The 24,082-nt window shown below is 41.9% G+C and overlaps 1 protein-coding gene across 19 annotated transcripts in view; it reads left to right on the top strand.

The window, feature by feature from the left end:
* LOC144690603 (eukaryotic translation initiation factor 4 gamma 3-like) overlaps positions 1-24,082 on the top strand; it is a 347,183-nt gene that overhangs the window by 93,617 nt on the left and 229,484 nt on the right. The window contains exon 1 of one of the 19 annotated variants that reach the window (XM_078558261.1): positions 20,872-20,966. The exons of the other annotated variants lie outside the window; for them this stretch is intronic. Coding sequence (XP_078414387.1) covers positions 20,931-20,966 — 36 coding nt within the window. The 5' untranslated portion in view covers positions 20,872-20,930. Of the gene's footprint in view, positions 1-20,871; positions 20,967-24,082 lie in introns of those variants that run through there. 19 annotated transcript variants of the gene reach the window in all.

Genomic DNA, 24,082 nt, shown 5'->3' with positions numbered 1-24,082 from the left:
CACCTTACATAGTTTTATTCAACTTATTAATTTCACTGAATATGTCTGACTAAAAAAGTTGTCCATTTAGCCAACCACACACCATTCAACATATGACATGTTCAGGTTTCTTATCAGCTAAGACAGTTACATACCTCTCCCCTAAGATTAAATATATGGGTTGTCGCCGTCAGCTGTCCCTCGATTTGAGGATGACGTCTACTCAATTACGAGTTTCTGCCATGGATCTTCGTGTGACTGAACAGATCGATTCATGACCCACTGATCTTTGGGCACATGGAGCTGGATGTTGTACGAGGTAGTAGGATCCGCAGTGCAGGATTTGCTTCCTTTTCTTTCCTTCCCTGCTGACATTCTGCCTCATCATTAAGACGTTGTGATTCAAAGCATGATGCAGCTTGATGGACAAATTGTCACTATTGTTAATGGTAGCAAGCTCCTCCCAGTCATTCATGTTCAATGCTGCTGCGTTTCAAGGAGAGCTTTAGAGTGCCTTTGAAGCACTTTCTTTATATCCTCATCTTCTCCCCCCGCCCCCTTTGCCAAAATCCTGGAATGTTGGCAGTTGAGAGCTGCGTAAATAGGACCTGGAGGGGGGAGACAGTTTTCAGCTTTCCGAACACTGCCTAGTCCATTGAAGTTGATTTTGCAGGAGTTTTGGACACTAGCATTTGTTTGATGGCCCTCCCACTGAATCTGGAGGATGCAGTGGAGGCTTGTGTGATTGAATTTCTCTAGTGCTCTTATGTTGCTGCTACAGAGTCCAGGTCTCACTACAGGACAGGCGTGTTGTGGCGACATCTGCTTTGTACACTAGGACTTCCTTTGACTTCTGGAGGCCTTTGTCGCCAAACATTTGCTGCCATGGTTTGTAGAAGGCTGAGCTGGCGCAGCTCATCCATTGTTGGATCTCCTCGTCAATGGTGGTCTTTTGAGAGAGGTGGCTGCCAAGGTATATTTTTAGTGTCTCTTTCAACATATATGGGAGTTGGATTATTTGGCTGACCACATGTGGATCTCCACCTTGTTGTGGAGGAGAGGCTTGTGCATTCCAGTGATCCCTTGAATGATATAGTCAGGAACTCTTTCCTCCTGGTAGGCCCACCTGTGGTGGCAAGATCAGGGAAAGGTGCCAGACAAAAGTGTGGTCCAAAAAAGTCCTCAACTGCAGAGCAGGCGTAGGAGGACTCTCTCTCTCTCTCTCTCTCTCGCTCTCTCTCTCTCTCTCACATCAAAGGTGGAAAAAAAGCTACGACGGCGAGGTCGTGGTTTGACACATCACCAAAATCTGATCACCAACCTGTCAAATGTATGGGCAAGCATTCTTCCTTGAGATAATAATCCCTTCTCTGTACATATGAGCGTGGAATTGAGCTCTGCACCCATTTCTTCACACAGTGCAGCAAAAGGTGGAGTTTGTGCATTAGTGTTTGTGCACTGGAGTGCTGCTTTGGGCTGCATTAGAGTGCTTCAATTAGATTTTTGTGAGAGGGACTCTTAAGGATCAATTTCTATCTAAAGTCCAATCTTCCTTTAATTTAACAACTAACTAAAAGTTGCTCTTTGGGTTGGGAGAAGGTGAGTTTCAGTCCAGCTTTAAAATGGGTAATAAGGAGCCTGCTTGCAGCTGTAGCTAATTAGTTAGTTAACTGGCTTAAACTGGTTTTCAGAAGCTAGATTCAGACAGAATAAAAGCAAGCCATCTATAGTGCTGCTTTTGTCAGCATTGGAGAGCTTCTTGGGCGCGTTAGAGCTATTCAGTTGGAGTTTGTTGAGAGCGAGTTCAGTGAAGAGGGAAGGAGGGATCCTTTCATTTTCTGCTTTTCCTCAGTAAGAAGAGCAGTGGCCTTGGTAAGTACGACCTGGTGAGCATTTCTTCTGTCTTTAATGCTCTCTAGCGGAAGTAAAAGTAAAGGGAGTAATTTAAGGGTAAGTCATGGCAGGCAGTTCGGCCTGGGAACTGAATATCCAAGGGTACTCGATATTTAGGACAGACAGGCAAAAAGAAAAAGGAGGTAGCATCGTGTTGTTAGTTAAGGATGAAATCAGTCCGATATTGAGAGAATATTGGCTCAGAAAATCTAGATGTAGAATGTGTCTGGGTGGAGCTAAGAAGCAACAAGGGGCAGAAAACATAAGTGGGAGTTGTCTATAAGAACGTAAGAAATAGGAGCTGGAGTAGGCCATTCGGCCCCTCAAGCCTGCCCCACCATTCAATAAGATCATGGCTGATCTGCCTCAGGCTTCAACTCCTCTTTCATGCCAGTTCCTCATAACCCTCAACTCCCCAATATTTCAAAAATCTATCTACTTCCTCTTTAAATACTTTCAGTGATCTAGCCTCCACAACTCTGGGGTGGGGAATTCCAGACATTCAATACCCTCTGAGAGAAGAAATTCCTTCTCATCTCAGTTTTAAATGAGTATCCCCTTATGAGTGTCCCCATTGGTGGTTTTCCAATCTGCTGGGACCCCCCTGGAATCCAGTGAGTTCTGGAATATTTGAACCCATGCCTCCACTATCTCTGCAGCCACTTACTTCCTTTAAAACCCTTGGATGCAGGCCATCAGGTCCTGGCAACTTGTCTGCCTTTAGTCCCATTAGCTGTCAAACACTTTTGTGCTTCGTGACAGAGACTGTTACAAGATCTTTCCTCCTATTAGCTCCTTGCTTATCTGATACCTTTGGGATGTTTATAGTGTCCTCCACCATGAAGACCGATGCAAAACATTGGTTTAAATCATCTGCCATTTCGCTGTTAACCGTTATCAATTTTCCAGTCGCGTCCTCCAAGGGCCCCACGCTCACTTTAGCTACTCTCTTTTTATATACCAGTAGAAGCTCTTGCTGTTTGTTTTTATATTTCTTGCCAATTTACTTTCATAATCAATTTTCTCCCTCTTTATTAGCTTTTTAGTTATCTGCTGGTTCCTAAAAAAAAAAATCCCAATCCTCTGGTCTACCATTCATTTTCGCCGCTTTCAATGCCTTAGTTTTTGATTGGATGCTCTCCTTGACCGCCTTGTTAACCACAAGTGGTTCATCCTTCTTATCAAGTCCTCCTTTTTGACTGGGATAAATTTATGCTGAGAGTTATGAAATATCTGGTTAAATGTCTGCCACTGCACATCCATTGACCTTCCCCTTAGTCTATTTTCCCAGCCCGCTTTAGACAACTTTCTTCAGACCTTTGTAATTGCCCTTATTTAAGTTGTGGACACTGGTTTGAGATCTGATTTGCTCGCCCTCAAACTGAGTTTGAAACTCTACCATGTTGTAATTGCTACCCCCTAGAGCATCCTCATTACACATTACTCGATCTAATGTAGCCTGTTCCCGGGAAGGCTCTGCGACGTATTGCTCTAGGAAGCAATCCCTGATGCACTCTACAAATTTGTCTTCCAAGTTACCCCTGCCAATCTGATTTGTCCAGTCAATATGCAGATTAAAATTACACATGACAATTGTAGCGCCATTCTTTCAAGCCTCCATTATTTCATGATTCATACTTTGTCCTACAGAGAGGCAACTCTTCGGGGGCCTACAGACGACTCCCACCCGTACTTCTTCCCCATGTTATTCTTTATTTCCACCCAAACTAATTCCACATCACGATCTATTGCACCTATATCACTACTCACCACTGCACTGATACCTTCCTTTATTAACAAAGCTACCCCACCTCCTTTTCCTTTTTGTCTGTTTTTATGGAACGTCGAATACCCTTGAATATTGAGTTCCCAGTCTTGTTCACCCTGCAGCCGCGTCTCTGTAATAGCTATCAAGTGATATCCATTGATTTCTATTTGTGCCGTCAACTGATCTATCTTTCACAAATGCTGTGTGCATTCAGACAAAGAGCCATAAGCTTTGACTTTTTACCATTATTACTCATTCTGTTTCTAATTTCTGCTGCACGCTTCTGTTTATATTTTCTGCCCCTTCCTGTCACATTTTGATTATCGTTCACCTCTTCATTACCCTGCAGCTCTGCTCTCTTGTTTATTTTTGATTTTCTCAACTTCCCTTCAATTGAAACCCCCCCCCACCCTCCCACTAATTAGTTTAAAACCCTATCTACAACCCTAATTATAAGATAGCTATCGGCCTCCAAACAGTAGTGCTGAGGAAGGGGACAGCATTAAACAGGAAATTAGTCATGCATGTAACAAGGGTGCTACAGTAATAATGGGTGACTTGAATCTACACATAGACTTGGCAAAGCAAATTAACAATAAAATACTGTGATGGATGAATTCCTGGAGTGCGTATGAGATTTTTTTCTTAGACCAGTGTTGAGGAACCGATTAGGGAACAGGCTATCTTAGATTTGGTATTGTGCAATGAGAAGGGGTGAATCAGTAATCTTGTGCAGGGCCCTTTAGGGAACAGTGACCATAACAGGTTAGAATTCTTCATTAGGATGGAAAGTGAAGTAGTCCAATCTGAAACTAGGGTCCTAAATCTAAACAAAGGAAACTACGAAGGTATGAGGTGTGAGTTGGCTAAGATAGATTGTGGAACTTCATTAAAAGGCATGATGTTCAATAGGCAATGGCTAATATTTAAGGAATGAATGTATGCATTGCAACACTTATACATTCCTATCTGGCAGAAAAACACAACAGGAAATGTGGCTCAACCGTGGCTAACAAAAGAAATTAAGGATAGTATTAGATCCAAAGATGAGTCATATAAAGTTACTAGAAAAAGTAGCAAGCCTGAGGGATTGGGAGTAGTTTAGAATTCAGCAAAGGAGGACCAAGAGAATGATTAAGAAAGGAAAAATAAAGTACGAGAGTAAACTTGCAAGGAACATAAAGCAGGCTGTAAAAGCTTCTGTAAGTATGTGAAAAGAAAAAGATTAGTGAAGACAAATGCTGGTCACTTACAGTCTAAAACAGGAGAATTTATAATAGAGAACAAGGAAATTAAATGGCAGAGCGATTAAACAACTAGTTCTGTCTTCACGGAGGAAGACACCAATAACTTCCCAGAAATACTAGGGAATCAAGGGTCCAGTGAGAAGGAGGAATTGAAGGAAATTAGTATTACTAAAACAATAGTGCTGGAGAAGTTAATGGGACTGAAAATCGATAAATCCCAGGGCCTGATAATCTACATCCCTGGTTACTAAAGGAAGTGGCCATGGAAATAGTGGTTGTCATCTTCCAAAATTCTGTAGGTTCTGGCAGATGGTAGGGTGGCAAATGTGACCCCACTATTTAAAGAAGGAAGGAAGTAAACAGTGAATTATAGACAGGTTAGCCTAAAATCAGTAGTAGGGAGAATGCTAGAGTCTTTTATAACGGATGTGATAAAAGGGCACTTGAAAAATATGAACGGAATTGGACAAAGTCATATAGATTTATGAAAGGGAAATTTTGTTTGACAAACCTACTGGAGTTTTTTGCAGATGTAACTAGCAGAATAGATAAGGGAGAACCAGTGGATGTGGTGTATTTGGATTTTCAAAGCTTTTGATAAAGCCCCACATATGAGGTTAGTGTGCAGAATTAAAACACATGGGATTGGGGGTAATATATTTTTCTTTATTCATTCATAGTATGTGGGCTTCGCTCGCTGGGCCAGCATTTCTTGTCCATACCTAGCTGCCCTTGAGAAGGTGGTGGTGAGCTGCCTCCTTGAACTGCTGCAGCCCATGTGATGTAGGTACACCCACTGTGCTGTTAGGGAGGTAGTTTCAAGACAAAAACAAAAATACCTGGAAAAACTCAGCAAGTCCGACAGCATCTGCGGAGAGGAATACAGTTGATGTTTCGAGTCCGTATGACTCTTCATCAGAACTAAGGAAATAGAGAAATGAGGTGAAATATAAGCTGGTAGATGGGGGTGGGACAGGTAGAGCTGGATAGGGGGCCAGTGATAGGTAGAGGCAAAGAAGAGATTGCCAAAGATGTCATAGACAGAAGGACAAAGGGGTGTTGACGGTGGTGACATTATCTAAGGAATGTGCTAATGGGGACATTAGGGTAGCAAGCAGGACAAGCTAGTGGCAGGTGACCCTAGTGGGGGTGGGGTGTGGGGAAGGGATTGAAATGGGCTAAAAGGTGGAGATAAAACAATAGATCAAAATAAATTTAAAAATACATGGGAAAAGAAAGATTATTTTAAAAATTATTGGAAAAAGGGGGATCGGAAAGGGGGTGGGGATGGAGGAGAGAGTTCATGATCTGAAATTGTTGAACTCAATATTAAGTCCGGAAGGCTGTAAAGTGCCTAGTCGGAAGATGAGGTGCTGTTCCTCCAGTTTGCGTTGAGCTTCACTGGAATATTGCAGCAGGCCAAAGACGGGCATGAGAGCAGGGTGGTGTGTTGAAATGGCAAGCGACCGGGAGGCCTGGGTCATGCTTGCGGACAGACCGAAGGTGTTCCGCAAAGCGGTCACCCAGTCTGCATTTGGTCTCTCCAATGTAGAGGAGACCGCATTGGGAGCAGCGAATGCAGTAGACTAAATTGAGGGAAGTGCAAGTGAAGCGCTGCTGCACTTGAAAGGAGTGTTTGGGCCCTTGGACGGTGAGGAGGGTGGAAGTAAAGGGGCAGGTGTTGCACCTTCTGCAGTTGCATGGAAAGGTGCTGTGGGAGGGGGTTGAGGTGTAGGGGGTGATGGAGGAGTGGACCAGGGTGTCCTGGAGGGAACGATCCCTGCGGAAAGACGCCAGGGGGGAGTGAAGGGTAGATGTGTTTGGCAGTGGCATCATGCTGGAGTTGGCAGAAATGGCGGAGGATGATCCTTTGAACGCGGAGGCTGGTGGGGTGATAAGTAAGGACAAGGGGGAACCTATCATGGCTCTGGGAGGGAGAGGAAGGTGTGAGGGCGGATGCGTGGGAGATGGGCCGGACACGGTTGAGGGCCCTGTCAACCACCGTGGGTGGAAAACCTCGGTTAAGGAAGAAGGAAGACATGTTAGAGGAACTGTTTTTGAAAGTGGCATCATCAGAACAGATGCGACGGAGGCGAAGGAACTGAGAGAATGGGATGGAGTCCTTACAGGAAGCGGGGTGTGAGGAGCTGTAGTCGAGGTAGCTGTGAGAGTCGGTAGGCTTGTAATGAATATTGGTGGACAGTCTATATCACCAGAAATTGAGACAGAGAGGTCAAGGAAGGGAAGGGAAGTGTCAGTGATGGACCACGTGAAAATGATGGAGGGATGGAAATTGGAAGCAAAATTAATAAATTTTTCCAGATCCAGACAAGAGCATGAAGTGGCACCGAAGCAGTCATCGATGTACCGGAGAAAGAGTTGTAGGAGGGGGCCGGAGTAGGACTGGAACAAGGAATGTTCCACATAACCCAATAATTAAGTCCATATCCGGACTTAATATTGAGTTCAACAATTTCAGATCATGAGCTCTCTCCTCCATCCCCACCCCCTTTCCGATTCCCCTTTTTCCAATAATTTATAATTAAAAAAAAATATTTTTATTTTCCCACGTATTTTTAAATTTATTTTGATCTATTGTTTTATCTCCACCTTTTAGCCCATTTCAATCCCTTCCCCCAGCCCACCCTCACTAGGGCCATCTGCCACTAGCTTGTCCTACTTGCTACCCTTAATGTCCCCATTAGCACATTCCTTAGATAATATCACCACCGTCAACACCCCTTTGTCCTTCTGTCTATGACATCTTTGGCAATCTCTTCTTTGCCTCTACCTATCACTGGCCCCCTATCCAGCTGTACCTGTCCTACCCCCCTCTACCAGCTTATATTTCACCTCATTTCTCTATTTCCTTAGTTCTGATGAAGAGTCATATGGACTCGAAACGTCAACTGTATTCCTCTCTGCAGATGCTATCAGACCTGCTGAGTTTTTCCAGGTATTTTTGTTTTTGTTTTTGTTTGAGATTTCCAGCATACGCAGTATTTTGCTTTTATCTTAAGGTAGTTCCAGGATTTTGACCCAGCAACAGTGAAGGAACGGTGATGTATTTCCAAGCCAGGATGGTGTGTGGCTTGGAGGGGAACATCCAGGTGATGGTGTTCCCATGTCTCTGCTGCCCTTGTCCTTCTAGATGGTTGTGGTCGTGGGTGCTCTCGTAAAGAGCCTTGGTGAATTCTTGTAGTGCATCTTGTAGATGGTACACACTTGCTACTTGCATCGGTGATGGAGGGAGTGAATATTTGTGGATGTAGTGCCAATCAAGTGGGCTGCTTTGTCCTGAACGGTGTCAAGCTTCTTGAGTGTTTGGGAGCTCCACTCATCCAGGCAAGTGGGGAGTATTCTATTGCACTCCTGACTTGTTACTTGTAGATGGTGGATAGGCTTTGGAGATTCAGGAGGTGAGTTACTTGTTGCAGGATTCCTAGCCTCTGATCTGCTCTTGTAGCCACAGTATTTATATGGCTAGTCCAGTTCAGCATCTGGTCAATGGTAACCCTAGGATGGGGGATTTCGTGATGGTAATGCCATTGAATGCCATGGGGTGATGGTTAGATTCTCTCTTGTTGGAGATGGTCATTGTCTGGCACTTGTGTGGCGCGAATGTTACTTGCCACATGTCAGCCCAAGCCTGGATATTGTCCAGGTCTTGCTGCATTTGGGCATGGTCTGCTTCAGCATATGAGTCGCCGCAAATGGCGCTGAACATTGTGCAATTATCAGTGAACATCCCCACTTCTGACCTTACAATGGAAGGAAGGTCAATGATGAAGCAACTGAGCATGGTTGGGCCAAGGACACTACCTGAGGAACTCCTGCAGTGATGTCCTGGAGCTGACCTCCAGCAAACACAACCATCTTCCTTTAAGCTGGGTATGACTCCCAACCAGTGGAGAGTTTTCCCCCTGATTCCCACTGACTCCAGTTTTGCTAGGGCTCCTTGATACCACACTCAGTCAAATGCGGCCTTGATTTCAAGGGCAGTCACTCTCACCTCATCTTGGAAGTTTAGCTCTTTTGTCCACGTTTGAACCAAGGCTGTAATAAGGTCAGTAGCTGAGTGGCCCTGGCAGAACCCAAACTGGGCGTCAGTGAGCAGGTTACTGCTAAGCAAGTGGCATGGATTGAGAATTGGTTAGCCAACAGGAAACAGAGTAGGAATAAATGGATCTTTTTTGGGGTGGCAGGTGTTGACTAGTGGGGTACCTCAGGGATCAGTGTTTGGGGTCGCAGCTATTCACAATATATATCAATGACTTGGATGAGGGAACCACATATAATATTTCCAAGCTTGCTGGCAACATGAAACTGGATGGGAATGTGAGCGATGAGGAGGGTGTTAAAAGTTTTCAAGCCGATTTAGACAGGCTGAGTGAGTGAGAAAATACATAGCAGATGCAGTATAATGTGGATAAGTGTGAAGTTATCCACTTTGATAGGAAAATGGCAGAGTATTATTTAAATGGTAGATTGGGAAATTTTGATGTAAAAAGGGACCTGGGTGTCCTTGTACACTAATTACTGAAAGCAAGCATGCAGGTGCAGCAAGCGGTTAAGAAGGGAAATGGTATGTTGGCCTTCATTGAGAGAGGACATGGGTACAGGGGCAAGGATGTCTTACTAGAGCTGTACAGGGCCTTGGTGAGACCACACCCAGAGTATTGTGTGCATTTGTGGTCGCCTTACCTAAGAAAGGATATACTTGCCATAGAGGGAGTGCAGCAAAGATTCATCAGACTGATTCCTGGGATGACAGGATTGTCATATGAAGAGAGATTAGGCCGTCTAGGCCTGTACTCACTGAAGTTTAGAAGAATGAGAGGGGATCTCATTGAAGCGTATAACATTCTGACAGAGATGGACAGACTGGATACAGGGATGATGTTTCCTCTGGCTGGGGAGGTCTAGAACAAGGGGGTCACAGTCTCAGGATACGGGGTAGACCATTTAGGACTGAGATTAGGAGAAACGTCTTCACTCAGAGGATGGTGAACCTGTGGAATTCTGTACCACAAGGCTGTGGAGGCCAAGTCACTGAATATACTTAAGAAGGAAATAGATTTCTGGACTCTAATGGTGTCAACGGGCAAGGGGAGAGAGTGGGAGTATGGCATTGAGTTAGAGGATCAGCCATGATCATATTGAATGGTGAGCAGGTTCGAAGGGTCGAATGAACTACCCCTGCTCCTACTTTCTACGTTTCTACTCTCGATTTAATAAAATTAACAAGAGTTACGGCTGTGATGAGAACACATTGAAGGCCTAGTTCAATTATCTTGTGCAGTAATGACTCTTGCTGTAAAAAGCAAAGTGTCCAAATGATACGAGGTGCAGTGGCTTTTATTTTTGCACAACTACAGAATGGTTTCCGGTCATTGCTGCAGTCACATCAGTGCAGACCCCAATGCAATCTGTTCAGCTGATTTCTGCCGAGGCATGAAATCGTCCAACAATTCAAGAATGTTGTCCAACTTTCTTGTTTTCTTGAGTGTTTTTCAAAGCAAGGAGTCCACACAGATCAAATATTGGTTAGCAAATGGGACATTTTAGAAATGCTGGTGGATACATCAATTTGTATAGCAGTCACTATCATGTAGCTTATCAATGCGCTGCAAGACTGCCTTTTGATTGTAATTTGATGACATAATTTTCTCCAGTTTCTTGGCTCTCTGCTCGCTAAATGTTTTCCTTACTATTTCAGTGGCACCCGCCATTATCAATTCCAAGCAATTTTTTTTTTTGCTTCAGTAGTTTTCTGCGCTACTAAGTGGGATGAGATGCAAGCTTCTTTTATCAGCATCATTGTGCATTTCATTGCTGCTGTAGTACTGGCCAGTTCCTTAGCCTGTTGCTTAAAAAAAAGTATTACCAGCCCTTATGTATGTTTCATGCTTGGTAATTAAATGTCTCTTTAACTTGGGGAGCTGGCGGGTTCAAAGATTCATTGGAGAGTACTTTCGCTCAAATTATACACTAGGGTTTGAGCTATATCGTTTCCATTAGAAACTGAAATTTGAGTATGTGTCTTCATGTTTCCTTAATTTTGCAGGTTAATGGTGATTTTGTTTTGTTGCTAGCACCTCCACCTCTTGGTAATCTTCAGCCTTTATAGTTGAACTTGATGAAGAAAGTTCTGTATTATCATTTTGTGGATTTTGTTGCTTTGGAACTGATGGTTGCGTTAAAAGTTTATCCATAATTGGTATTTAATGAGCGTGTTTACGATTTTTCCTGTTCTTTGTAAGTTATCTTGCTCTTGCTGGAATAGCTCCATAACATCTTGCATAAAGAATTAAGTCCTAAATTTACATTGTGCCCATCTGTTGCCCATGGTCTGCTTCACTCCATCAACCACTTGCTTGCAGGCTTATTTCATGTACCTTGTGTTGGACTGGGATAAAACTCCAGGCTTGCGTCCTCCATTTCAGAAACAAAACTGCCCTCTTAGTTCACTATCAAATCTCAATGCAGCAGTGAAAGACAGTGACTTGAATTAGCGACACCAGTAATGATGCCGGTGGCATGGTGGCACAAGAAAAAATGGAGATATGAATTGGACCCTGAATGGCTTTACTCCCCCAACTTCATTGCCATAAATCCTATTGTGGCAAAGGCTTCTTTCCTCCTCCCCTAACCCTGTCACAAATAGCCAGTGGTATCTCAAAAAATATGAGTGTCCAGACTATCCATCAGAGAAACACACGACTTTAATTATAATGTTCCAGGCCTTGAGGTATGCCAAAAGTCGTAACAATGCCATCAGCTATTTTAATAATTCAGATTGAAGACATTGAGATAGATCTCGATCCCAATTATTATGGCCTTGTTGTAGGCCCAAAGACTGGAAGGTCTCCCTATTTCCACCATCCCTTTGCTACTGCTCCAAAGCCAAAAGGCGTGCACAGTCTCTCTCCATTGGTAGCATCCCCTCTCCACCTCAAACACCAGTTTAATCAGGGAAGAAAATAGCTTTTTTTTAAAATGCGTGAGTGGCTTTTCACTGACACGGGGTAGCTCCCCACGAGGGGAAAGAAAAGGGTTTAAAAGAAAGCTCATGCTTTCTTGGGCCATGCAGTGCCAAACTCAGAGTTCCCCACCCCCAATTTGGGTTCCAATCCCTCAGAAGAGAACCTATAATTCCAGCTAATTTAATTAATAATTAAAAATGGTGAATGATTTATGTATGTGGAAGTGCATAGGGCTGTATTTTTAAAAACTTAATGTAAGAATTGCTGTAAAGTCAATGATGTGCAAAGGGATTGTGTAATGTACAAATGGTTTCCAGTAGTAAAAATCTGAATTGGACAGTGCATGTCATTGCATCACTGAGACGGGCTCTACTCGTCTAAATAGATAGGAGAGGATACTGATGTTTATTGGACAAATCACCTGGTGAAGTCCCTGAAATCTTCTCATTGAGCATGTGAGGCTACGGACCCCTGGTTGAGAACTACTTGGGTAGAGGTTGATGTTGCTATTGTTTTTCAGTGGCCTGCTTAGTCAGTGGCTTGGAATGGGGATGCTGTTTGAGGTGCAAAAGCAATCAGGTCTGGCCAAAAGGGCTGAGCTAATAAAACATTTATGATAAAGGGCGAAAGGTAATTTGAAGATAGTTTGTGATCTGATTTTTTTTGGAACATTGGCATTGACAGTAGCTAACCAAAAATGTGTTTCCAATTCAAGGGTTAGATTGATTGAAGTGGCCTGTAGGTTCGATGAGGAGATCATAGAATTAGAGATGTGGTTGAAGCAACAGTAATCCTTTAATCTTTGCCACCAGTGGGGAAAAACAGGTTTTAAAAAGTGAAGGAGCTCAGTTTATATTTTGATCCCTATACTTACTTTTATTTTTTCACTGCTGAAAATTCCATTTTCATGATTGACATGAAGATGAAAGCAAAATACTGCGGATGCTGGAAATCTGAAATAAAAATAGAAAATGCTGGAAAAACTCAACAGGTCTAGCAGCATCTGTGGAGAGAGAAACAGAATTAAAATTTAGAGTCCATATGACACTAAATTCTAAAGTCGATTTGGTAGTGGTTCTCTGTGCTTCTCTAGGGTGCTGAAGCTTGGACAATTTTGATGCCATAACAAGAGTGTAGAACAACAAAATAAATGCTGTCTTAGCAGAATCTTGCAAATCAAGTGGGAGGACAAAGAACGAACATAAGCACACTTCAAGAGATAGATATGTCAAGTAGTTAGGTTCGTGTAGAGACCAATAACTAAAAAAATTAATTTCCCAGCGACTGATGGGAAGAATCACAGGACAAGATTTCATGTTTTAAGACTTTTAATGTAGCAAGCAAACTAAGATCTACATAGATCTTAACAGACAGCTAATACACCAACTTAAAGAAGATACTTGTACATTAACTAATTAGCTCAATTGAAATACACCATATGATATATTTTTACTTTCTGCCACGCTTCTTGCAGATGAGTAGTAATACAAGATTAAGCCGTAAGGCACTCCCAGCTTCCTGCAGGCTCACTTCTCACTGCTCCACCACCTTGTGTCTTTTATAAATTAGTCTGCTCAGATGGAGTAATCCAGAACAGACTTCCAACAGCAAGGCTCATCTTGGAAACTCTCTTTTTCCTAAGTCTCAATTGTGCCAGTCCTGTTCCTTTCCTTTCGAACAGAAAACCAACTTGTACAAGCATTTGTTAAAAGTACTTCAGTAGACTCTGACTCTGTTCAGTAGCTGCCCTCCACATTTATATAAAAAAAAATAAAAGTTAGGATCTATCAAGCTGGGTACCACCCAGGGGATCTGACTTGTCCAGTAGTAACGTCAGCTGAGATCATAACATATAACTGCACATCATCTTCCTCATAGAAACATAGAAGCAGGAGTCGGCCATTCAGCCCTTCGAGCCTGCTCCACCATTCAATATGATCATGGCTGATCCTCTAACTCATCGCCATATTCCTGCTTTCATTCCATACCCCTTGCCCCTAATATCCAAATATTTATCAATTTCTTTCTTGAATATACTCAGTGACCTGGCCTCCACAGCGTTCTGTGGTAGCAAATTCCACAGGTTGACCATCCTCGGAGTGAAGAAATTTTTCTTTATCTCAGTTCTAAATGGCCTGCCCGTATCCTGAGACTGTGGCCCTTGGTTCTAGACTCCCCAACCAGAGGGAACATCCTCCCCGCATCCAGTCTGTCTAGCCCTGTTAGAATTTTATACGTTTCAATCAGATCCCCTCTCATTCTTCTAAACTCTAGTGAATATAGGCCCTGTCGAACCAACCTCTCTCCATACGACAATCCTGCCATCCTTGGTATCAGCCTAGTGAACCTTCACTGCACTCCCTCTATGGCAAGTATATCCTTTCTTAAGTAGGGAGACCAAAACTGCACGCAATACTCCAGGTGTGGTCTCACCAAGACCCTGTATAACTGCAGTAAGACATCCTTACTCTGAACTCAAATCCTCTTGCAATGAAGGCCAACATACCATTTGATTTCCTAATTGCTTGCTGCACCTGCCTATCTATTTACTTCCATTGACAGGCGTACATCACCCAGATCCCTTTGAACATCCACATTTCCAAATATATCACCCTTTAAATAATACTCTGCCTTTCTGTTCTTCACACCAAAGCGTATAACTTCACATTTATCCACGTTATACTGCCTGCCATTTGATTGCCCACACACACAACTTGTCTAAATTGCCCTGAAACCTCCTTGCACCCCTCTTACAACTCACAACCCCACCCAGTTTTGTGTCGTCAGCAAACTTGGAAATATTGCATTTGATTCCCTCATCTAAATCATTTATATATAACGTGAATAGCTGGGGCCCAAGCACTGACCCCTGCGATACGCCACTAGTCACCGCCTGCACCCGGAAAAAGACTCATTTATTCCCACTCTCTGTTTTCGGTCTGTGAACCAATTCTCAATCCATGCCAATATATTACCCCCAATCCCATGTGCTTTAATTTTCCCCACTAGCCTCTTATGTGGTACCTTATCAAAAGCCTTCTTGAAATCCAAATACACCACACCCGCTGGTTCTCTTATCTATTCTATTCGTTACATCCTCAAAAAACTCCAGTAGGTTAGGTAAGCATGATTTCCCTTTCATAAACCCATGCTGACTTTGTCTAATCCTATTAATGCTTTTCAAATGTTCTGTTACCACATCTTTTATAATGGATTGTAGCATTTTTCCCACTACTGATAGGCTAACTGGTCTGTAATTCTCTTTTTTCTCTCCCTCCTTTTTTAAATAGTGGGGTTACATTTGCCACCCTCCAATCTGTAGGAATTGCCCCAGAGCCTATAGAATTTTGGAAGATGGCAACCAATGCATCCAATATTTCCAGGGCCACTCCCTTTAGTACTCTGGGATGTAGATTATTAGACCTGGGTACTTTTTAGCCTTTAACCCCGTTAATTTCTCTAGCACCATTTTTTTTTTTGCCAATACTGATTTTCTTCAATTCCTCCCTCTCAGGAGACCCTTGGTTCCCTAACATTTCTGGGAAACTATTTGTGTCCTCCTTTTGAGGACAGAGCCAAATTATGTGTTCAATTCTTCTGCCATTTCTTTGTTACACATAATTTCCCCCGTTTCTGACTGTAAGGGACCTACGTTTGTCTTTGTGAACCTTTTTCTCTTCACATACTTATAGAAGCTCTTACAGTCAGTTTTTATGTTCCTTGCAAGTTTACTCTCATACTCCATTTTCCCCTTCTTGATCAATCTTTTTGTCCACTTTTGCTGAATTCTAAACTGCTCCCAGTCCTCAGGATTGCTGCTTTTTCTGCCAATTTTATATGTCTCCTCTTTGGATCTAACACTGCCCCTAATATCTTTTGTAATCCATGATTGAGCCACGGTTCCTGTTTTATTTTTGCGCCAGACAGGAATGAATAATTGTTGTAATTCATGCATACATTCCTTAAATATTAGCCATTGCCTATCCACTGTCAACCCTTTTAGTAAGGTTCCCCAATCTATCATTGCCAACTCGCGCCTCATACCCTTTATTTAGATTCAAGACCCTAGTTTCGGATTCAACTTCTTCACTCCATCCTAATGAATAATTCTAACATTTTATGGTCGCTCTTCCCCAAGGGACCCCATACAACAAGATGGTTAGTTAATCCTTTCTCATTGCACAATGCCCAGTTTAGGATAGCCTGCTTGGTTCCTCAACGTATTGGTCTAAAAAACCATCATCATGTACACACTCTAGGAAATCCTCCTCCACAGAATTATATCTAGTTTGGTTTGTCCAATCGATATGTGGATTAAAGTCACCCATGATTACAGTTGTACCCTTATTGCATGCGTCTCTAATTTCCTGCTTAATGCCTTCCCTTACATCTCCATTACCATTTGGGGGCCTACAGATAACCCCCACCAACGTTTTCTGCCCCTTGGTGTTTCTTATCTCCACCAAAATAGATTCTATGTCATGATTTTCCGAGCCAATATCCTTCCTCACTATGCATTGATTTCCTCCTTTACTAACAATGCTACCCCATCTCCTTTCCCTGTTTGTCTGCCCTTCCTAATTATTATATCATTATCCTTATCAAAATACCAAAACTTTTATGTTCCGTTCTACTTGTCAGATAGTTTACCATTGAATGTGTTGACCAACGACAGAAGATGCAGCTCAAAATTACCATGACTGAATAACAGTTGTCTCTGCAAGATGAAAATTTCAGTTTTCATTCCTAGCTGAAATTCATTTTGATGGACAGCCAAGTAAGATGTAGTTTTAAATAAGTACAACTAATAAATCTGCAGTAACTTGTACCAAAACAGTGACTAACGTCTGTTGAATTTGTCATCAGCAAGAGTTTGTCATCAGCATTTTGACTACATTGTATTAAAGACGATAGGTTTACTTCTGCATTACTAGCATATACTGTACAAACGTGTTACAGTTGGCCTCTTAAAGTGGGACATAAGGTGCTTTTTGTGTGTACCAGGCAGTTTGAAAATTCAATTCGCTTGAGCAGTATTCTTAATGCTGCCACTGAGCCTCTACCACGCATGTGCATAACTTTAGTTTTCAAAAAAATACTCCTATCCAGTTTCTATTTTGCTGAACCATTATTAAAGACAGAAGAAGCTGTTAGGAATGTTGCTTGCATAATATTTCCTCCTCCTGTGGCTTGTGTTGGGCTGAGCTTGTATGCTCCTGAGTTGCTGCCTGCTCCATTTGGAGCATAGTATACTTTATAGGTGAAACTAAATGGGGTGCTGAAAACAGCGAGGGAAGAAGAGACTTTCAAAAGTGAGTTTAAAAAGCAAATAAGCTTTTAATAGGAAAATACCAGTTTTAACTTGCACAGATTGGAAAGTTATGAATAATCCTTGTTCTTGCAGCTATGATGAAATCTCCCGTTATTGAATTGTGATAGTTTTATTTGGTGCTAGTACAATCAGTAATGAAATTCAATTTAGGAACTGACAAGTACTCATATCTGGCTGGTTATCGAGCTTTAATGAAAAACCTGTATTATGTACACCGAACCCTGGAATATTTGAGAAGAAATTTCAAACAATTCTGTTTTCTACTGTTCTTGGTTTGAAGCTTATTTATTTGACTCTCCCCCGTTTTTTCCTTTCACCGTATCCTGGTTGGAACACAGTTTGTACGGTCTTTAGTTAGCTTGCTGGTTAGCTCTCTAAACACAAGTGATGTTTTTATGCATGGGGTTGTCAATTTTCCTCTTTGCTATTCTGGAAATTGTTCCCAAGGGAGTTAAAATAAAGTGAACAAAAAACAAATCCCATATCACTGCAGTTTTGTTTGCTTAATATGCATATTTATTAACTGTTTTCTTTCAATTTCTTCACAACTAGCTCATGGTTTTCTTTTACTAGGGTTATGACCATCCATTCAGCTACCTCTGCTGCTTCCCCACCAAACCAAACCTCCCCATCCGCTGCTGATGCCCGCATCTTTACGTAATTTGTTTCATATTGATCCTCATGTCCGTGAGACCCACTGCCCACTCCATTGATCCTACTCCCACTATAATGCTGGGTACTTAACTTTCCTTTGTGTCCAGTTTGCTAGCTGGTAATGTAACTTGTTCCCTGTCCTCATATGGTCTAATCCCATTTAAACCTACTGTTCATCAACCTTTTTCACCAGGCAATGTCCCTCGCCCCAACACCTCAAAAGAAAAAAATCTGTGATCATAGGTTGATGTTTCTCTGCCTATAAGGAATGTAAGAAAATTGCATTCATTTGCTGAAAGCCTAGAGACAACACTGCTGAATGTTTGGGAGCTGGCGTGTGATGCCACAAGGGTAGATTAGGAATCCGTTTGTGATTTGGTCACATGGAGAGTTCCTTGCCTTTGCCATTGTTATGGAGCTGCCACAGAGAGTTGGGAGTTTGGGGTCATCCAGGAGTAGAGGATCCATGGGTGAATGAAGTCTGCTTATATTTTTACCACTCATTAACAGAGGTTACAGAGTCATATTGGCAGAGACCAGGGAGTAAATCACCTATATCCCCTCCATAGCAGGGTATTAATGGCATGAAGACCAAAGGAAGAAAATATTTAAAAACAAAATAATCATGATGTTAGGTGGAGCCAAAAAAGTCTAATTTTGAAATGCATTTTTATCTCGCACTGTTCTATATTACTCTGGTTTGTGTCTTACCTCACTCTCTTGTGCATCACAGACCTGTTGTTACCGTAATAGTTTTTCAACAGCATTTTTCTCTTATTTCCCTTGTGCAAGTCTCTCTTTTACACACACACACAAAGATATCCTACTCTCTCCAAATTTTGTGTACTTTGTCATTCACTCTTCACCTATATGCCAGTCTATACCATCTATATCTGCTTTTCCTCACTGTATATCTTAGCAATTTCGTTTCCTTGGGTCTTAGGCAGATCAAGGATTGCAAATGTTGGATGGTGGTAGAAATTGTTTTGTGAATGGGGAAGCTGGGACATGTGTCACCATTTTTATTTTGTGCCAGGTGGTTTCAGGGCTTCAAACCTTAGAGAGGCGGCTAGGTTGGTAGAGAACGGTGTGGTCAGTGCTTGGATGCACCATGATAGTTGGGCTAGAAGCATAGAAATTAGTCACTGTTGACTATTATCAGCTATTAATGGTCACTTGGTGTAAGCCATTCTGACCTGAGAAATTATGTATAGACTAAATATTGTAATAGATGTTACAAAATAGGCAATAGATCAGTATTATAAAATTATAAATACATAAATTGTGATTCTAACAAATTCCATATTGAAAACATACATTAACATTATTATCCAGTTCAGACCAAATCACTTTGTAATACAGTGACTGCTATGTAGTTACGTCAGAAAATTGATGGCCATTTAGATTCTTTCAGTTCTTTGCATATAGTGCAGCCATTAAAATAATTAGAATGCTTTCTGATTTGAGATGTAACAAGGTAAGAACTGGGGTGGAGAAGAAACATCTTTTTGCTGTGTTTATACCTCCCACAAATGAATGTTTTTTTTTGTTATGTTTTGAAGTTCCTTTTTGATCTCAGCAATTGGAACCTCTGGGGAGGGTGAGGCATTTTAAGATAATGGAGAAGCTCCAGTCTTCGAGATCTTGTTTACAGTGGAACAGGGAGACCTTGGCTTAATGAGCCAGAAATACAGACAGGAAGGCTGACAAGCATTTGATTAAGGATCAGATTTTTATGTGATGTTGACCCTGAGATGACTTTATAAAATAACTTCTTAGAGAGTGCCCCTTCTTTCTCAAGGGGCTTGAGGGAGAGGGGTCCCAATATTAAAGCCCTATCCCAAGGCAAGGCTCTGCCATAGATTGCGGCCTATAAGCCGACCCCATTTTTTCAGCACGAGAGATCATGCATTTGCGTATAAGTGGACGTCCCTTTTCAGCTACGAAATTCAATACTCGCATTAATAGTTGGCCTCAACTTTTCACCCCAGAAATGCATGTTTTACTTAGCCTCTAGTGTAAGTTGCTGAATGGGATCAAACGGGTGACATGGGCTATGTTGCGACGAGAATGCGTGGGAGTTTAAGGCACATCCACACACAGCTGACCATGTTTGACATGGCAAGTGACAAACAGAAATGGGCCCTCCAGCAAAACGAATGAAGCTGCTTTGAAGCTAAAAGTTGTAACATTTGCTAACTTGTCAAATAACTGTGCAGCGAGGGAATTGGGTGCTAGTGAAAAATTGGAGTGAGAATAGGAGGAGAAGGAATCTAACCTGAAGATGATGTCCAAGACCAACAGAAACAGGAACCAGCCACTGGCCTGATCTTGAGAAGCATGTAATGGAATGGCCTCTCAAATCGTCAGAATGGTTACATCGTCATCAGAGATGCAATGCATATATACGCACTTGTGGGCCAAATCAAACCCAAGTCCAGCAAAGATTTCAGACCGACAGCTAGTTGGTCTAGTCGCTTTATAGAACTAAACAGTCTCGTGTTGCAGCAGAAGACCAAGATCAGAGACTACCAAGAGACCTCACTGCCAAAATCATCAGTTTCCAGTGATTTATCATCAGACCGACAAAAACATGAGTAAAAATTCAAGTCACATCAGCCATGTGGATAAATTTTGATACGACCAGCAGCCAAACTGCGGAGTGGGTGCTATTAGTGCACCAAATGTCATCAGATTGTTCAAAAAATGCAGAATACCCAGTTTAGTGGATGAAGAGGAAGATGATTTGTTGTGGGGTGATGATTCTCAAAGCGAAAGCGCCATATCTGATCCAGAGTGGATTCTTGCAATGATGCCATAGCCAAAGTGACTCACTGAATTCAATGAACTCTTTGCGTTGGATGCCGAAGACAATGAATTTGACGTTTTTAAAAACACTTTGAGCATGGTTAAAGGTATCTCTGTATTAATTTATTCAATAAACTGTTATTTTAATTTAATATGAATTAACGGTGTTTTTCTTTTCCACATTTCAAAATTACCATCCACGCAGGCAAATCGCATTTTATACTCGGCATGTAAATTGATCCCCAGTTTTGAAGGATTTTTGGATGTTTCAAAGGTCGACTAATACAACACAATCTATGGTACGTAAGATTGCTGACGACTCTGCTAAGTACTATTGATTAAATTTAAAATCAAAGTTGATTTGAATCCTAGAAATTTACTGCACAAAGGGGCATTGTGGCTGTGCTTGCTGAAAAATAGCTGTCCAGCCTATCCCACTTTCCAGCTCTTATAGTCTTATAGGTTACAGCACTTCAAATGCATATCCAAGTACTACTTAAATTCATTGAGGATTTCTGTCTTTATCACCCTTTCAGCCAGTGAGTTCCAGACTACCACCACCCTCTGTGGAAAGTATTGGTCCTCAGCTCACCCCTAATCCTTCCACCAGTAACTTTAAATCTTTGCCTCCAACTTGTTTGCACAGGAAAATAGGCCCTTCCAATCACTCTGTTTAGAACTCTTATTTTTATACATCTCTGTTAAATCTCCAATCAGCCTCATCTGTCCCAAAGTAAACAAGCTCAGCCTATCCAATCTTCCCTCATAGCTAAAATTCTCATTCCTGGAAAAATCTTCGTAAAACTCCTCTGTATCCTTTATGGTGTGAACACATCCTTCCTGTAATATGGTGACCAGAACTGTATGCAGTATTCTAGCTGCAACCTAATTAGTGTTTTATGCAGTTCTATCATATCCCCCCTGCTCTTATATTCTGTGCCTTGGCGAATAAAGGGAAGTGTCCTGTATGTCTCCTTTAACCACTTTATCATCAAGAACCTGTGGACATGGATACCAAGATCCATCTGTTCCTCTGTGCATCACAATAGCCTACCATTTATTGTGTATTCTCTTACCTTGATTACCCTCTCCAAATGTTTACCCTTGCCATACACTTCAGACTGAATTCTTACGGTGACATTTCTGTCCACCAGACCAACACACTGATATCTTCTGCAGTGTACAGCTTTCTTCCCCATTATCACCCTTTGGCCAATTTTTATATATCCTGCAAACTTCTTAATCATACCCCTACATTTGAGTCTTAAATCATGGATCTATATTCTGAATCGCAAGGAATCTAATAACTGAACCCCGCAGAACCCCATTATAAGCAGTCATTCAATCACAAAAACACCTGTCACCCATTAGGCTTTGCTTTCAGCCACTCAGCCAAGTTTGGATACAATTTCTACTTTCCCTTTAATCCCATGGGCTTTTTCTGACCAGTGTGTCATGTGGACCTTGTCAAAAGCCTTGCTAAAATACATATTTACTGCATCAAATGTGCTATTCTCATCCACTCTCCTTACCTCATCTAAAAAAATTCAATTGAGTTAGTCAGACTTGACCTTTATTTAACAAATCCATACTGACTGCTCTTGATTAACCCATGCCTTTTTAAATGAAGATTTATGTGTCCCTCAATTTTTGCAACAACTTGCCCACCTTTGAGGTAAGGCTGACTGGCCAGTAGTTACTTAGTTTATCACTTCCTCCCTTTTTAAATGACTACAATGTTAGCAGTACTCTGGAACCACATCTGTAACTACAGGAAATTGGAAAATGATTGTCAGAGCCTCTGCTCAGTTTACCACCTCTGGATACATTTCATCTGGGCTTGATGGTTTATCTACTTTCAAATCTCTCCTCGTGCCATGTATATCTCATCCAATATTTCATACTTGTCCTCCCTAACTGCAAAGTCTGCATCGTCACTCTTTTGTGAAGAGAGACGCAAAGTACTCATTAAGAATTGCTCCCACTCTTCTACCCCCACAAGTTACTTTTTTGGTCTCTAATAGGCCATATTCTTTCCTCTGCTCTTTTCATGCATTTATGAAACATCTTTGGGTTACCCTTGGTTTTACTTTCCAATATATTTTCATGCCCGCTTTGTTTTCCTAATACCCTTTTTAATTTCACCCCTACACGCTCCAGCATCCAGGCTTTTTGCAGTATTTATCCCACAGTAACATAAGCTTTCCTTTTTTGCCTTAATGTTCACCCCATGCTCCCTGATGTCCCGGGCCTGTATATTTGGGGGCCCCACCTTTTTCTTTTTGGGAACATATTTTTGCTGAACCCTCTGTCTTCCTTGAATGCCTCCCACTGCTCTGACACTTCAACCTTCAAGGAGCTGTTTCTGCCCATTTGTGCTAACTTGCAGGTTGGCTTGGTAAAATTGGCCTTTCCTCAGTTGAGACCTTTTCCTCCTGGTCCATCTCTTGTTCTTTTCCATAGCTGTGCTGTATGTAACAAAATTATGATCACTATCACTAAAATGCTGCCTCACTAATACCCCTTTTACCTGCCCAGCCACATTTTCTAGGACAAAGAACTGCCCTTCCTTTTGTTCAGTTTACTACACTCTGGCTAAAAAAAGTTCCCCTGAATGCATTTTAAGAATTTTGTGCCCTCTACACTGCAAAGTAAAGGGTTAATATCAGAAGCATATATGATGCAGATGTAATAATGATATCAGATCACATGGCTGAGAAGGAAGAGATATCTGGAAGAGAATTTTTAACCTCATGTGGGGGTCCAAATGTGTAAATACTTGCTTTAAATAAACATTTATGGTTAAAGCGACTACAGACTTGAGCAGCATACTTTTGGGAGACTAGACGATCCTCAAAACCCCATCTAAGCCCCTACCACACAACAAAACATGGTGCCAGCAAGTAAAAAAAAAACAGCAAAGATTGAAGGAAGCTACAGGGCTGGCAACAAAAGGGTTCTATGAAGGAAGGACAAAAGAGGAAAGATTCCAAGACTCACCAAGACGTTGGAATATTGTGGGAGCAGCAAATGCAAACCGTAACACAGACCTGGAGACCAGACAGCAGCAAGCTCAAGCTCAAAGCAGCAGCGGAGAAACAGGAGCAATTCCAGGATTCAGAAGCATGAAATCCACCCTATCACTTCCAGAACTATTTGAGTGCAGAACACCCAGAACTGGGGCAACTGAAGAAAAAGGTTCACAAGCTACCAAACTGCTTCAGGATTAGATAAGAGACCAGAAAGACCAGGTCAGTACCCTACTTTATGCTGTAGGATCTAGCACTGTTGATGTGATAGCAAGGCATGGGCTTGATGAGACTTCAGCTTATGAAGAAGCCCTGAAAGCTTCCAACTCTTATTTCCATGTCTGTTGGAACTTGATAATCGAGAGGACTAAAAGGAAACTAAGGCC

This window comes from Cetorhinus maximus, chromosome 15 (genome assembly GCF_964194155.1).
Source record: "Cetorhinus maximus chromosome 15, sCetMax3.hap1.1, whole genome shotgun sequence".
Taxonomy (NCBI): Eukaryota; Metazoa; Chordata; class Chondrichthyes; order Lamniformes; family Cetorhinidae; genus Cetorhinus; species Cetorhinus maximus.
The sequence above is the reverse complement of the archived record's forward strand: the minus strand, read 5'-3'. Positions and strand labels throughout refer to the sequence as shown.